Here is a 13,521-nt window from a genome sequence, read left to right on the forward strand (position 1 = left end):
GACATAGCTAAGGCCCTCGGTTTACCGCGATTCCACGAAATTTGTCGGAATTCGGAATTAATCGTGGAATCCTTTGTTTGACACAGAATTTCACGGAATCCATTATCTTTGGGGGTGTGCAGAAATTCAAGTTCTCGAATTCGAATCACATATCGATCACCCAATATTCGGGTTTCCAGAAATACGAACGACACCTCCGGAAAGTGGGCTTCACCTGACGCTTCCTTGCATGAGGTGAAGCCTGTTCTACAAAATTGAAGCCTGCTTTACAAAATCGTCCATGCTGCAGGACAAACACAGACAGATTGTAGTTTAGCTTTAGATAACGTTAGTCCAAGTTTATTTAGCATACTTCGCCTGAGGAGGGGCGGCGTCCCTCCCGTGTGCAGTTCAGCAGCTGCAGTGGGGGATTTTGATTTGATGTCTGGGAGGTTGCCTTCAAAAAGTTAAGAAATAAAAAATGCCTACAGCCCAGGGTGTACAAAACAGGGTGTCCTAAAGAACATAAGGTATCATGTATGTAATGCTGAGCCACAGCAGTGCTTCAAATCGGTAATTTTACGAAATATTTTTTGTTCCCACATTATCCAAGAAGATAAAGGGTTCTCGTTTCAAGCAGCCATTGACTGCTTGCAGCGGAAAATCGCGGAATTTTGAAGTCGGTGCCGCGGAATTTTGAATTTGCCACAGCAGAAAACAGAGGGCCTTAGACATGGCACGGTGCGATATACCCTGTACTGCATAGTTGAAAATGTTTTGAAAGGGATTCAGTTTGATCAAAAGATAGAGCAGCTGTCTGCTTTATTTAACCTGTACGCACATAAGGATACCAACCGTCTAGAAACAACGGAAAAACCACTAAAAATGGCCATTTGTCTCCCTTTTGATTTGCAAAATACATTTCCTGCATATTCACAGAAACCTTATTTCAGGGCATTCCGCTCAGACCTCACTACTTCAACCCACTCATTGTGAGGAAGAAATCGAATGAAGGTATGTAGTCTGTCACTGGAGTACTGTAATGGTAGACATCACTTTCTATGAGTTAAGGCAGAAAAATCTGCTGGATTTGGGTGTGAAATATACACATTTTGTCAGTCACCTATGCACTCATTCATACACACATTCTGTTGGTTGACCACCTGCAAAGGAGAGACCTACGTAGATAATATAACTGCAACGAAATATGAGACATTAACGTGGTAGGTACTTGTTGGGGCATTTCTTTTTACGCTGATCTTTTAATATTCACTGATGAGCCCATATTTCCACTCTTGTTGTCAGTCTCGCTTTGAGGCTTTGAAGGAATATTTCTGTGAAATTTTTGTGTTTACATTGTTGTGACATCTGTCGTTATAAGCATGCAATGTGGTGCTGTGGCATTCACTAAACTATTTCAAGGCTCCTTTTGCGTTCTGTGGTTGGTTATGAGATTTTTGTGGTGTGCTTAGCAAAAATGTACAATGGCGAGAACTCATGAAGTACACAGTCTACATGATTCACTAAACTATTTCAAGGCTCCTTTTGCGTTCTGTGGTTGGTTATGAGATTTTTGTGGTGTGCTTAGCAAAAATGCACAATGGCGAGAACTCATGAAGTACACAGTCTACATGATCTACCAAAACTCTACATCATATATCATGTGTGCTATGTGTGGGTGTGCTACATACGTGCTATGGAAACACATATGTGCAAGGAGGCTACCTGAAACATCAGTGTCAAATATTTCTTATCGAGTTTTATGGTACTTTTTACTGTACTTTTTTACGGTAGTTTATATTACTTATGTTTGTAGCTTATGAATTATAGCTTTATTTTTCACTCAGGGTCGCTCATACTAGAGGGCTTTGGCTGCCGTCTTTGTCATTCCTAGTAATACACAATCATCCTGTGTTTGTTTTTTGCTCTGCAGCGGAAGTATATAATGTGATGAAGGAGATGATTGCATTGGGTGTGACCCCCAACTATGACATCTTGCTCGAGTTTGTGTTCCCCATCTTGAACACGGATGATCCCACGGCTGTAGTGGACAAACATAAGGTATTTGTTGCTTGCATGTTCTATATTTTGAGCTAAGATTTTGGTGGAATGACCTTGTGTTACAGAGGTTGAGTTTTTTGCACCAGGTTAAAGGCAGGTGTTTATTACAAAAGGGTTGAAATACTTGGGGCAAGATGTTGAGTGTCCCTACTGTACTCGATAGTCTAGCTAGGCTAACACCAAAGGAAAGCTTTGTTTCATTGTTTTCAAGGCTTTTCTTCGCTAAGAAGTTGAACTGTGTGACCATTACGTACAGATTTTGAGGTGCAGCTTTTTTTTTTTTTTCTTTCATTAGCATGGTCGTTTCTATGTGGACTTACATGTATATTGTATGCATAATACACACAGCGTTTGCCAAGTAATGCGAGCCAACTACTAATGGCCCTCTCCAGAAACTTCTAGCAAGTGTTATTCACGAGTGTTCATTCTGTATGTGAGGCAACCAACACCATGTTTACTTGCATAGTCAACGCACTTTTTTTTACTCAAGTACAGTGGACTCCTCTTAAACGGAACTCAAAGGGAACGGATATATTGTTTCATTTTTCAGAAGTTTCATTTAAGCAAAGAACACGGTTTTCATGAAATGCAACTTTATTTCAAGATAATCAATTTCCAGTACTGTGGGTAGCAAGGAAAAAAGAATTAATGGCTGTTCTCTTCGCAGTTTTCGATTTTTTTACAAAATATGCATGCATGCCTGAGGTTTGGAAAAACATTTTCATGCACATATCAATTGTCTACAATGAGGTTTATCTTTCTGTTCTGCAGGGCAAACCGCGCATCCCCTTCCCACATCCAGGTTTCTGATATTAGCTGTCAGTATCATGTGGCATCGTCCACATCCTCATTCAGTGCGCAGCCCGTTATGACGACAGCATTGACTTTGGCATATAAAATTTCACGGTTTCTACTTTTGATTTGCTCTCGCAATCATGTCCCCAAATTATCCGCAACACTGATGCAAACGAAACCGCCTCATCTGGCTGTTTCTTGATGGACTTCACGGAGACACATGTGGACGCGAGCTAGGCCTAACACTGTACGAGTAACTATAATAGATTGGGTTGCAGTGGCTATGACTTCCGGTCGTGTGTGAGACGTGAATGGTGGTCTTTCAGATTTGGTGGCATCTCGGTACCCCTACTTCGTTCTGTTTACCCAAAGTACACAAAACAGGTTGTTTCAATTATCCGAAGATTTTTCTCATTGCATATCATAGAAATCATAAGCAGAGGCTAGAAGAAAAGTTGGGCGAGAGAGTGATGGGGGAGAGCAAAGGAGTTGTACGAGGGCAAGACCCTCTCCCAATGTCCAAGTCAGGCAGGCGCCATGATCGATATTTTGGATTCGGCCGGATTTGCCACAGACTTTCCACGTGTGAAGACCAGGTGCGGTCACCGCAATGGTATCCAATCCAATGCAAGTCGCTTCCACTTCCGCTGGGCTCTGTGTGCCATGCCGTGTGCGAAGTGTGTTTGTTTTGTCTGCCATCACCTTGTACGCTTGGATTCCGTAGGGAATGAGCATTGTATGGTTTAAACCTTGTGCCGCGACATGAAAGGACGGCGCACGGAACTCGTAGGAGACACCGTTCGTAAGACGCTAGGCCTACCGTATCGATCATGGCGGCTCCCATGTTGGGATGCCCCCCTTCGCTGGCTTAGTTTCTAGTTATTATGAGAGTTCCATGTTGCATATATAGGAAACCAACCAGAGGTGACCCTATTGTTCCGTTTATCCGTAACTTCCGTTTAATCGAGTTTTCGTTTAGTGGGAATCCACCAAACAGCACCTGCATTAACTACCGGAAGAAAAAATTGTATCTCAACTAGCACTCCATATCAAAACGTCCAAGTCTGCATACCCAGAACCGTGAAGCTTGTCACAATAATATGAGTACAACCTTCCCGCAAATCTCTCTGTTCTAATGACTCCGTCACTTTCACAGTATTTGTGCAGTTGTGTTCCACACTCATCAGATGATCTCTTTGAAGGGTTTGTTGGCAGCAACCTTCAGTGGTTGCATTGTACCCCGTCAGTCCACCCCCTGATATTACAGTCGCGGTGGGTTCACGTTGGGGGCGCATTAAATATGTAAGCAAATACAGTATACACAGTGCCTTGTTCGTATACCGGGTGTTTCAGTTAAATCCCCGGGCTAAATAATTCGCGAACCGGTGCACCAATCGAATAACTTTCTTTTTTACAAGTATCTGTCCAATACCGCCTACAAGATGCGCACCGCGTGAATGAGCGGAAGGCGCTTATTATTTAAATAAAAATTCAAATGAGTTTCGCGAAAAAATATAACTTCTAAAGCAGGGCGCCCTCGGCATTAAAATGGGTACTACCCCTTCTGGGACCTTCAGTAGATACCTTTTAGAGAAAAATCTGCAACCGAAGCGGGTCATTTGTTGCAGTAATTAATTGGTTTCGGTTTACATATTTTTGTCGCGGCTGGTCGCGGTGAAGCGCAAAAGGACGCTCTTTCACTCCCATGTCCACCAATGAATTACGTCCTTACACCAATGAATTACACCAATGAATTACGTCCTTTTGCGCTTCGCCGCGACCAGCCGCGACAAAAACACGTAAACCGAAACCAATTAATTACTGCAATAAATGACCCGCTTCGGTGGCAGATTTTTCTCTAAAAGGTGTCCACTGAAGGTCCCAAAAGGAGTAGTACCCATTTTAATGGTGACGGCGCCCTGCTTTAGAAATTAGCATTTTTCACGAAACTCATTTGAATTTTTATTTAAATAATGAGCGCCTCCCGCTCGTTCACGCGGTGCGCATCTTGTAGGCGGTATTGGACAGATACTTGTAAAAAAGAAAGTTATTCGATTGGTGCACCGGTTCGCGAATTATTTAGCCCGGGGATTTAACTGAAACACCCGGTATATGTTAGACAACATAGAAATTTGTGGGTACATAACTTGGTTTTGAAAAAACCATGCATGTTCTTTTTTTGCCTAAAACTGACCCAAGTAAAAGATGTCAGTTCAGTTTCACCAAGTATCCATTTTTAGAATACAATCGAGCCTCTTTAATATGATGAGTACTGTTCTCGCAGATATTGGTCATGAAGCGAATTGTCATGTGTTAATGAATACCATATGATATGCACGAAAGATAAAAAGAAAACACTGAGCGGAACACAGTGCTGTGTTATTTTTAAAGGGGCACTAAAATGCAAAAACATCTTGCTCTAAAATGAAAGCCCATGATCCAATTAGTACAATTCAAATAAAATTACTGTAATTTCACACGTATAAGCCGCACCGCAGACAAGCCGCAGGACCCGTTTTTAGGGACGTTTTGAAAATTTTCTGGCAGATAAGCCGCGGGCAATACGACACGACTGATTTGTGCGACAAAGGAGACCATAGAGAAGGCCACAAACCCTGTGGTCCATACTCCGGAGTCAGCATGGTGTACACGAAGGAGTTCAGTTCTAGTGTTCTACGAGGATCGGATTGTGCCCTTGTTGCGTGTTTTTCATAGATCGCTGGGTCAGTGGTCTTCCAGAAGAGACCAGGAAGGTCAATCTACTCGAATGTGGACACGCCCCTGTTACGTATATTTTCGGGTTTTATTTTTTGTGAAAATCGGGTGGTAAATATCGGGTTGAAAATCAGGACCTGCCAAACAGGGTAAAATCGGGTGATATACTGAGAAGTGATGTATTTTCGGGTGAAAAAAAAAAAACTTTTATGTGTTGAAATTAATTAATTAATAATTGGGGTATAAGTCGCGAGACAACTGAGATCATGAGCGATGCCACAGCAGTCGGTCTGTGGAGTGTTTAAATTAAGTGAAAGAATATTTATTAAGAGATTGGTAGATAATTCACTGTATAACCACTGCATCCATCACTGTATCCATCGATGAGCATTAAGAGCATGCTCGCGTTGGTATGCCTCGTATATCGTTGGCTGTTGCTGCATCCTCTTTACTACTCCGCGTACTTTGCTGATACAAGATACTCCACGCAAGATTTGAAAGTTGGCTTCACCTAACACTTTCGTGTATTGCGGGCAAACCCACTTCAAGGAATGCCGAGCGTTGCTTAACTCTGTTTCTTCGCTGTTTAGCGTGATTTTTCCTGATTCCTTTACTATTTTTGGTAACAGCACGATCGTATACGAAGAGGGGAGTCAAGTCCTGTAGATCACATAAACAAAATACAGAAACCGACACCAAAGATCTTCAGTGTCGGTTTCTGTATTTTGTTTATGGTAACAGCACAAGAAAGGGTCTCGTCGATGTCCACGGAAAGTACTAACAGTACAAAATCCAACACTGAAGTTTTCAACTTACTTATTGACACAAGCTTTCATGTAGCAGACTACATTTCTTCGGGTGTGAAAAACACAGGGCATTTTTGGTACGAAACCAGGGTATTACTTTGGTTGGCGTTGCCATTGTGCAAGGCGGCTTCACTTCATTATTGAAACGGATTTTGAGGGACAAGGGACGCTGTCATGGCCCCATTAATCTAACTTATCACTAAACTAACCAAGTTGATGATGTCTTAGGTTAGTTTAATGAAGTTAGGTTAGATTAATAGGACCATAGCCGCTTCGATAATGAAGTTGGGAGTGCGAGGCAAGCTGCCACAGCCGCACTAATCTAACCTAATATATCACTAAACAAAGTGTATGATGTCATGGGTTAAAGGTGCCTTTCCCGTAACACAAATAAAGGAATCCAAAAGTTCCGCTAAATCTACAAACGTACAATTAAGAGGGGATACGACCTCCGGCGGCCCCATGTATTCTCTATGGGCGAAACAATGCGATCTTTTGCAGCTAATACTGAACCGATTTGGACCAAAATGGCCTTGTTCGATAGATTTTAGAATTTCAAAAAAATCGCATTGGAGACATTTGCAATTTTTTTTGCAGAAGTTTTTAAAAACCTTACGAAAGCTGCAAAAAATTTATAAGTTCGGCCTCTCGCTTTTGGAAGTCCGTAGCTCGTTTACTGTAGCACATATGTGAAATGTAATCAGTAGCATTTACGCGGAATTCTTTCTTGAATATTTACGCGTCCATGTCATGTCTGTCCATGCCTATGGTTGTTCACAATATTGAAAAAACTTAAGGTATGTACGGCTCCGTGAACTGCCCCGTCTTGCCATCGTACAGTAGCGCCACATTGCTGGTCAGAAGAGAACTTCATATCGTTCCGGGGAATGCAGTCACTGTTCTGGCACCCTATCCCAGAAGGGGTTTCCCCGGCAGCGGAAGCGCGAAATTGAGGTCGTGAAACCTGTCTGAAGAGATCCACGTTCAGTAGGTCGTCGCAAAATAATGGGAAGGCCTTGAGTGAGAATAGGGAGAATAGGCGGCATAGACCAGGAAAGCTTTGCTACACAGCCACACAATATTCGTCTCGCATCGCATGCACGTAAAAAGAACGGTAGGGTTAGGGGAGGTGAGGCACAGTGAGACCGAGTGGTGTTATCATTCGCTCTCCCGATGTGTTGACAGAAGACAGTTTTTTTCCTTTTTTTATGAGGTAATATCAAACAGTCAAAGACTGGATTATGGAAAGGCCGAAAAATAAGGAATTCCAAGAGGATGCCTGCGAAATAAATAATTTATGAATAAAACGTTGAAAAAGACTCCACGTAGAAATTCACTTTTTAACAGAACTTTTTCAAAAGAAGCTCTTTCTCTATCCACAGCTGTAAGATCAACGCCAGTACACGAGGGATGCTGCCAAAAAGTGGCATGCGCTGGACAAGGTCATACAAAGTTATTTTAAATGCATAAAAAGAATTTAGCACATTAATTCCCAATGCCTGTCCTGAGCACAGCGTTGTGGATCTACCTGATGTAGCAGATGTAACTTTTCGAATATATATTTTTCCTTTCTTGGTGGTCTCTGGCTTTCGATAGTTCAGTCTTCCCAGTTCTCGGGCTCGGGGTCCAATGATGGGTGTAACAGGGGTGTCACATATTACACTCAAAAGAAGGGTGCTTATTGGGTATATCGACTCAAAAAATGGCAAGTTCTGAAAAAAAAAGGCTTGCTCCCAAAATTCACGGAACACTATTTGCACTGATGTACTGCAACCTGCATTTGCAAGTCTGAGCGTCTTAGCTGCCTAGACTCTTGGGGACATGTTTACAAAAAGAAAGTGCCTTGTGGGTGATTGCCAGTGAATGACTTGTACTACCCACTCAATGAATTTTAGAGGAGATGGTGTCGCTCTATATATTTGGCAATCCGAACGTGATTGTCGTCGTGTACAATAAACACTTGCAATAACACAGTCATCTCTACTTTTACTTTTCGTTTTCTGCCTAAGTGATCGAAAGTACGTTATCTAAAGGGAAGTTTGATGAAACGGTTTATTCCCTGTATTAATTCTCAACAATTCTATCCTACTTACTTTGTAGAGCTCATTTTTTATCGCAGTTGGAATAACAATTTCCGTATCTTGGCTTCCTTACTTTTCGACCTTACGGTAATTCGGTTTTCTGGCTTTCCGGCCTGCTGATAGTTCGGTTTTCTGAATTCTCAGCCTTCTGATCGTTCGATGTTTTAATTTTTCGGCCTTTTAAGTTTCGACCTCCTGATATCTTGTCTAGGTTTCGAAGGATACATGTATGTTGTAAGGGAACCGGAAAAAAAGTTCCCGGAAAAAATGTCCCCGGAAAAAATGTTCCCGGAAGAAATGTCCCCTGAAAAATATGTCCCCCGGAAAAAATGTCTCCTCGAGAAACATCCACTCTTGGTACGCGTGGAATTTTTGCGAAATTCCCGGTTGCGATATTGCAGGTTTTCATGTCCTCCGGCTCAAAATAAATACTAAAATTCCTGACCATCTACTAAGGGTTTTTACTTTCAAAGCTCGACCTACTTTCACTTGCGATTTCTCGTAGGGAATACACCGCAATCAATTTCACGTTCGTTGATACAACGTGACACAGGTTCGAATCCTGTCACCAGGTGTGCTCTCTGAGGTTTTCCCTGGGTTTTCCGTCGGACTTTCCTGATGAATGTCGGCTCACTTAGCCCTGAAGTCGGCCCAGGACGCATACTAATCCCCTGTCACCCTCCTTCCTGCTGTCCTCTGTCCACGCCTGTACATCGCGTACAGCAATAGTTCCTTCGCAGCGCTAACACATTTAGCGCTAACATTTTCTCCACTAATCAGCACAAATGTGAAGTGTCCGCCGTCCAGTTTCAACAAATCAGGAGAGAAGACGTCATTCGGATTGTCCAGGAGCATGTCAAGTTCTTTTTTAGAAGTGTGCAGATCGACGTGCACGGTGATGTGTAAAGAGGAAAATAAAATGCGGGGCGAAAGCAACAAAATTGACAGACAAAAATATATTTCAATATGTCTAGTGGTATCACATCTCGGGAGCCCCATGACTGTACAGGCCGCATTGTTGCAAGACACAATAAGTAAATTCACCAAAACTTACGCACAGCGACTACCTAGGCAAAGAAATGCTATGTGTGAATACTGAATAGTCATTTTAAAATGATATTGTATACGAATAAATTAAGCGACTCGTTGAATAACCGTAATTGGATACATATACAACGTATACTGGAATACAAACATGTACGGTACATATATGTATGCGTAAGTATAGCGCTTACTCTTTTTTTGTGTGTGTTCTCCATGTGCCGGGTCTCTTCAAATATATTCAATTTAGTAGAAGCATCAATTCGATGTGGAATTCGAACATTGAATTCCATATTTGATTAGGAAAAGGAATAGGATATACGATTACTCGCTTCGGTGCAAACATTCACACCGTCCTATATGGTAAAAAGTCAACGTCCGAAGTCAACCAGTCCACGCGTGCCAAAAGTGAATTTTCCTCAGGGGACATTTTTTCCGGGGACGTTTTCTCCAGGGAACATTTCTTCCGGGGACAATTTTTCCGGGGACATTTAATAAACTAAAACTTGGTGTCCGCCCATTTCATCGAAAATCGTTTGGTCGAATGCCGTTTGATCGACGCCGTTTGTTGGAAAGGCGTTTGTTTTGAAAGGAGTTCAAAGCTCCGTGGAGTGCGTCGTACGCACCAGTTTTTCCGTAAGTTTTGATTCGAGCATACGGTGCAGGCAATCAGTGTCCTCTGCTTTTTTATTTATTTGTTTGCTTTGTTCAGCCAAAGAGGGGAGGCCACTGGTTATTTTAAGACCTTTGTCATTTACGAACAACACAGCTGAACAGAAAAGTGGGTACAATCCGACGAATTACACATATTGAAGAATATGGCCTGACGTTGGGAGCAGCCGACAGTCTGTGCTTCTTCTGGGCACCCTTCTCATTGCTGGCGGCAAATTTAAAGGGGAATGTTCTGAAATCGGATATCCATATGTGTGCGAAAGCCGCTCGTCCGTGGAAACTATAAAAAGGATATTTCTCAATGGTACAACAAAACCTATTAAATTAACAGCAGATAAAGCATTGGTTCCGAGTGGCTCGGGACTAACATCTCCATTTTTTCTTTTACAAATCAATCAATCAAAACATTAGGAAGGGAGTTGCCTTAGGACAGAAGCCGCCGATATTTCGAACAGAGACTGTTCTGCAGAGACTGTTCTTCTTCAACAGTCTCTCTTCGAAATATCGGCGGCTTCTGTCCTGAGGCAACTCCCTTCCTACATCTCTACCGGTTCGTTGGATTTCTACCCATCTACAATCAAAACATTAGTTCCCCTCATTTAGAGTATGCATCTGCAGTCTTGGATCTCTGCACATCCACGCTGTCCGAGAAAAAAAATATAAAAAAATAAAGAAGACAAAATGCAAAGGTCTGCTGCACGGCTTATCTTGTCTAGGTTTCGGAGGACTTATTCGGTTAATGTTTGTAGCGACAAATAAATTTAGATTCACTTGCACACAGACACAAGGTAAATACACTAAATCAGAATAGTCAGTTAAATACAAAATGCGTCCGCAAAATGTTCTAGTGTGAGAACTCGGCGCCAAAGAAAAATCAGCAGGTGAATATAAATAAGCGAGGGCCAACGAAATATAACATTTGGACTCCGCGCTGCGTCCAGAAAGTCAGACAAGCTAAGATAGCATAACATCAAGAAGTCACCAGATGCAGTCCACAAAGGGACAAAAGGGAAGAATTGGCTTTCGTCGGGACCTCCTTCTTTCTTTGTAGCTGAGTTGACCTTGGCAACCCAAACATGACGTGAGATCCCTGCATCTCAATAGTCAAGGAGGTCACACGTGTTTTTGGGACTACACAATCCTGCGGAGGAGTGAGTTATTTGTACTAAGGGTAATGGTTACAGCTTCCTCCAGGCTGAGACCCGTATGTTCGTGTGGCGCCATCTACGAGCGAAAAAATCGTGAATCGGAGATGCCGCCTCACTCGTATCCCCTCTTAAAGCAACACTAAGCATTCGCTGAAGTGGGCTTGACCGCAATACACGGAAGTGGAAGTGGAAGTGGCACTATGGCGTCATTTGTTTACAAACAGGGAGAGGTCTATTGTTGGACATAAAGGAAAACGATCTAAGCGTGCTGCACGCCTCCGCAGGCAACTCGAGGTCTAACTCAACTGCTCACGCGCACTGCACCTGCGTAATGCTATTTGGTGTTCGAAGTAACTTGGAAGTAACTCGTTCTTTTTTTTTTTAGTAACTCAGTAACTGCAAGTTACATTTCATGCTGAACAACTTCGTTATTAACTTGGTTACATTTTGCACACGGTAACTTAACTTGTAACGAGTTCTTTTTGACGGATAACTTCTCAATCTATGGTCAGAACAGTACGCAGTACTAACGAGTACTAGCGATACGATAAAACTCGTCTCACGTAAGCATGGTTTATGTCTGGTTTTTGCTGCTAAAGTTGAGGAGCAGGAAAGCAGTATCCGTGATTAATGGGCAGTTATTATATGGGTTTCGTTTCTCTCCTGTACAGGAATTAGGAATGACAGTTGGCTCTGTTGTGAACCCTCTTCTGCACTTTTACTTGTCTAATGCTGACCCTGTGAGAGCACTTAAGCTTGGTGAGTATCCTCAGTGCAAGAGCAACCTGCAGTGGTAATGAAATGAGCCACAAGTGTCCACCACAATTGTACGGTAGTGATGTTTGCACTTGTGGACCTCTTCTTGCAATTTGAACAATTCCAACTGTAGCATTTCACAGACAGCAGCAGGATTCGAACCATGCAGCTCTTGATTACCGGTTGAGCACTTTGACCTTTCAACTGTTTTTTCCCCAGGCATCTTAATGCCGGTCTCGTGTTTGTCCCTTTGTATGTTCCAACCTCTGAACGATTACTTTTCATCATGTTCAACTGTAACATTTTAGCAGAAAACCTACTGCCTACTTCAGTTTGCATTCAGAGACAATAGGCTCTGTTGTAATTTGAATATCAATTAAATTAATTTGATATCATTATTACTTGAATCTTACTGTACCAGCAAAAATGAATTACAATTTTTGAATCTCATTCTACCGGCAAAAATGTCAGAATTACCCATCAGATTAAGTTATTACCTCGAGGGCACTACAAATACATACATAGAATAAATAGAGGCTTCTGCACTGCGAAGACCCATATCCGATTATACTAGAATTATCTGAAACATGGAATATGGAATGATCAGTTGTGCTCTTGTGATAATACTACTTGCTTTATTTCAGTTGAGTCCCACCCTGTGAATCTGGTAGCTCCCCTAATTGTGCCCAGTCTGGTGTACTGCTTCAAAGAGACTCGGGATGCAAGAACAATGGCCAGAATCCTTAATGTGGTAGAAGAAAGCCCAGAAGCAACAACTGCTTCTAAACGTGTTGGTGAGCATAATCATCTCCGCTGCGTAAATAGGCCCCTCTGTTTTCGAGTAAAAAAGTTCCAGATAACGCTTCCGCATGCTCCATCAGCACCATTAAATGTTGCCATAGGCTTGGGCACAAAGAGATTGAAGCTGTCCCCAAGCACCACACATACGCTTATGCGCACCAACGCCTGGACGCTTTCGGCATCAGCCATAGGCCTACACAGGAAGGCCACGGTGGTGCAGCGGTGGTGGCGTCATAACCAGTGCCACCTGTACTTTCATAATGCACTTGCGAAATAATTTCTATTCGATTCATGTAAAAACATTAAAAAGGGACAAGGTGAAGCTGAATCTGAACGTGCAATATTTCGAATATTTTGGAATATCCCTATTTGATTCGGCACCCAAACCAAATATATGAACGTTCGATGTGATATGAAAAATGTTTGAATATTTGCACAGCCTCAGAAACAGCAGTTCATGCTGTACCTGGAAGAGCTGGTCGCACAAACTTCGACATTCAAATCCTTACCTGCTGGGAGGTTGTTCAGGATCGCTACAGCCAACTTGCAAAGACTGCTCTAGCATGCTGCGTATGCCTACTGATGTTGAGCTTTTTGAAATTGCACCACCTCCAGCAGCCCCAGTAAGGGGGCGACAGTTTGCTCAACACACAGTTAATAATTTAT

At 42.4% G+C, this 13,521-nt stretch overlaps 1 protein-coding gene across 1 annotated transcript in view; it reads left to right on the forward strand.

Moving 5' to 3' along the window:
- The window catches only part of LOC135396817 (leucine-rich PPR motif-containing protein, mitochondrial-like), a 49,590-nt gene that overhangs the window by 15,457 nt on the left and 20,612 nt on the right, over positions 1–13,521 (forward strand). The window contains exons 12-15 of the mRNA XM_064628013.1: positions 933–993; positions 1,913–2,040; positions 11,970–12,057; positions 12,699–12,848. Coding sequence (XP_064484083.1) covers positions 933–993; positions 1,913–2,040; positions 11,970–12,057; positions 12,699–12,848 — 427 coding nt within the window. The remainder of the gene's footprint in view (positions 1–932; positions 994–1,912; positions 2,041–11,969; positions 12,058–12,698; positions 12,849–13,521) is intronic.

The sequence above is a fragment of the Ornithodoros turicata genome, chromosome 6 (assembly GCF_037126465.1).
Source record: "Ornithodoros turicata isolate Travis chromosome 6, ASM3712646v1, whole genome shotgun sequence".
Classification (NCBI taxonomy): domain Eukaryota; kingdom Metazoa; phylum Arthropoda; class Arachnida; order Ixodida; family Argasidae; genus Ornithodoros; species Ornithodoros turicata.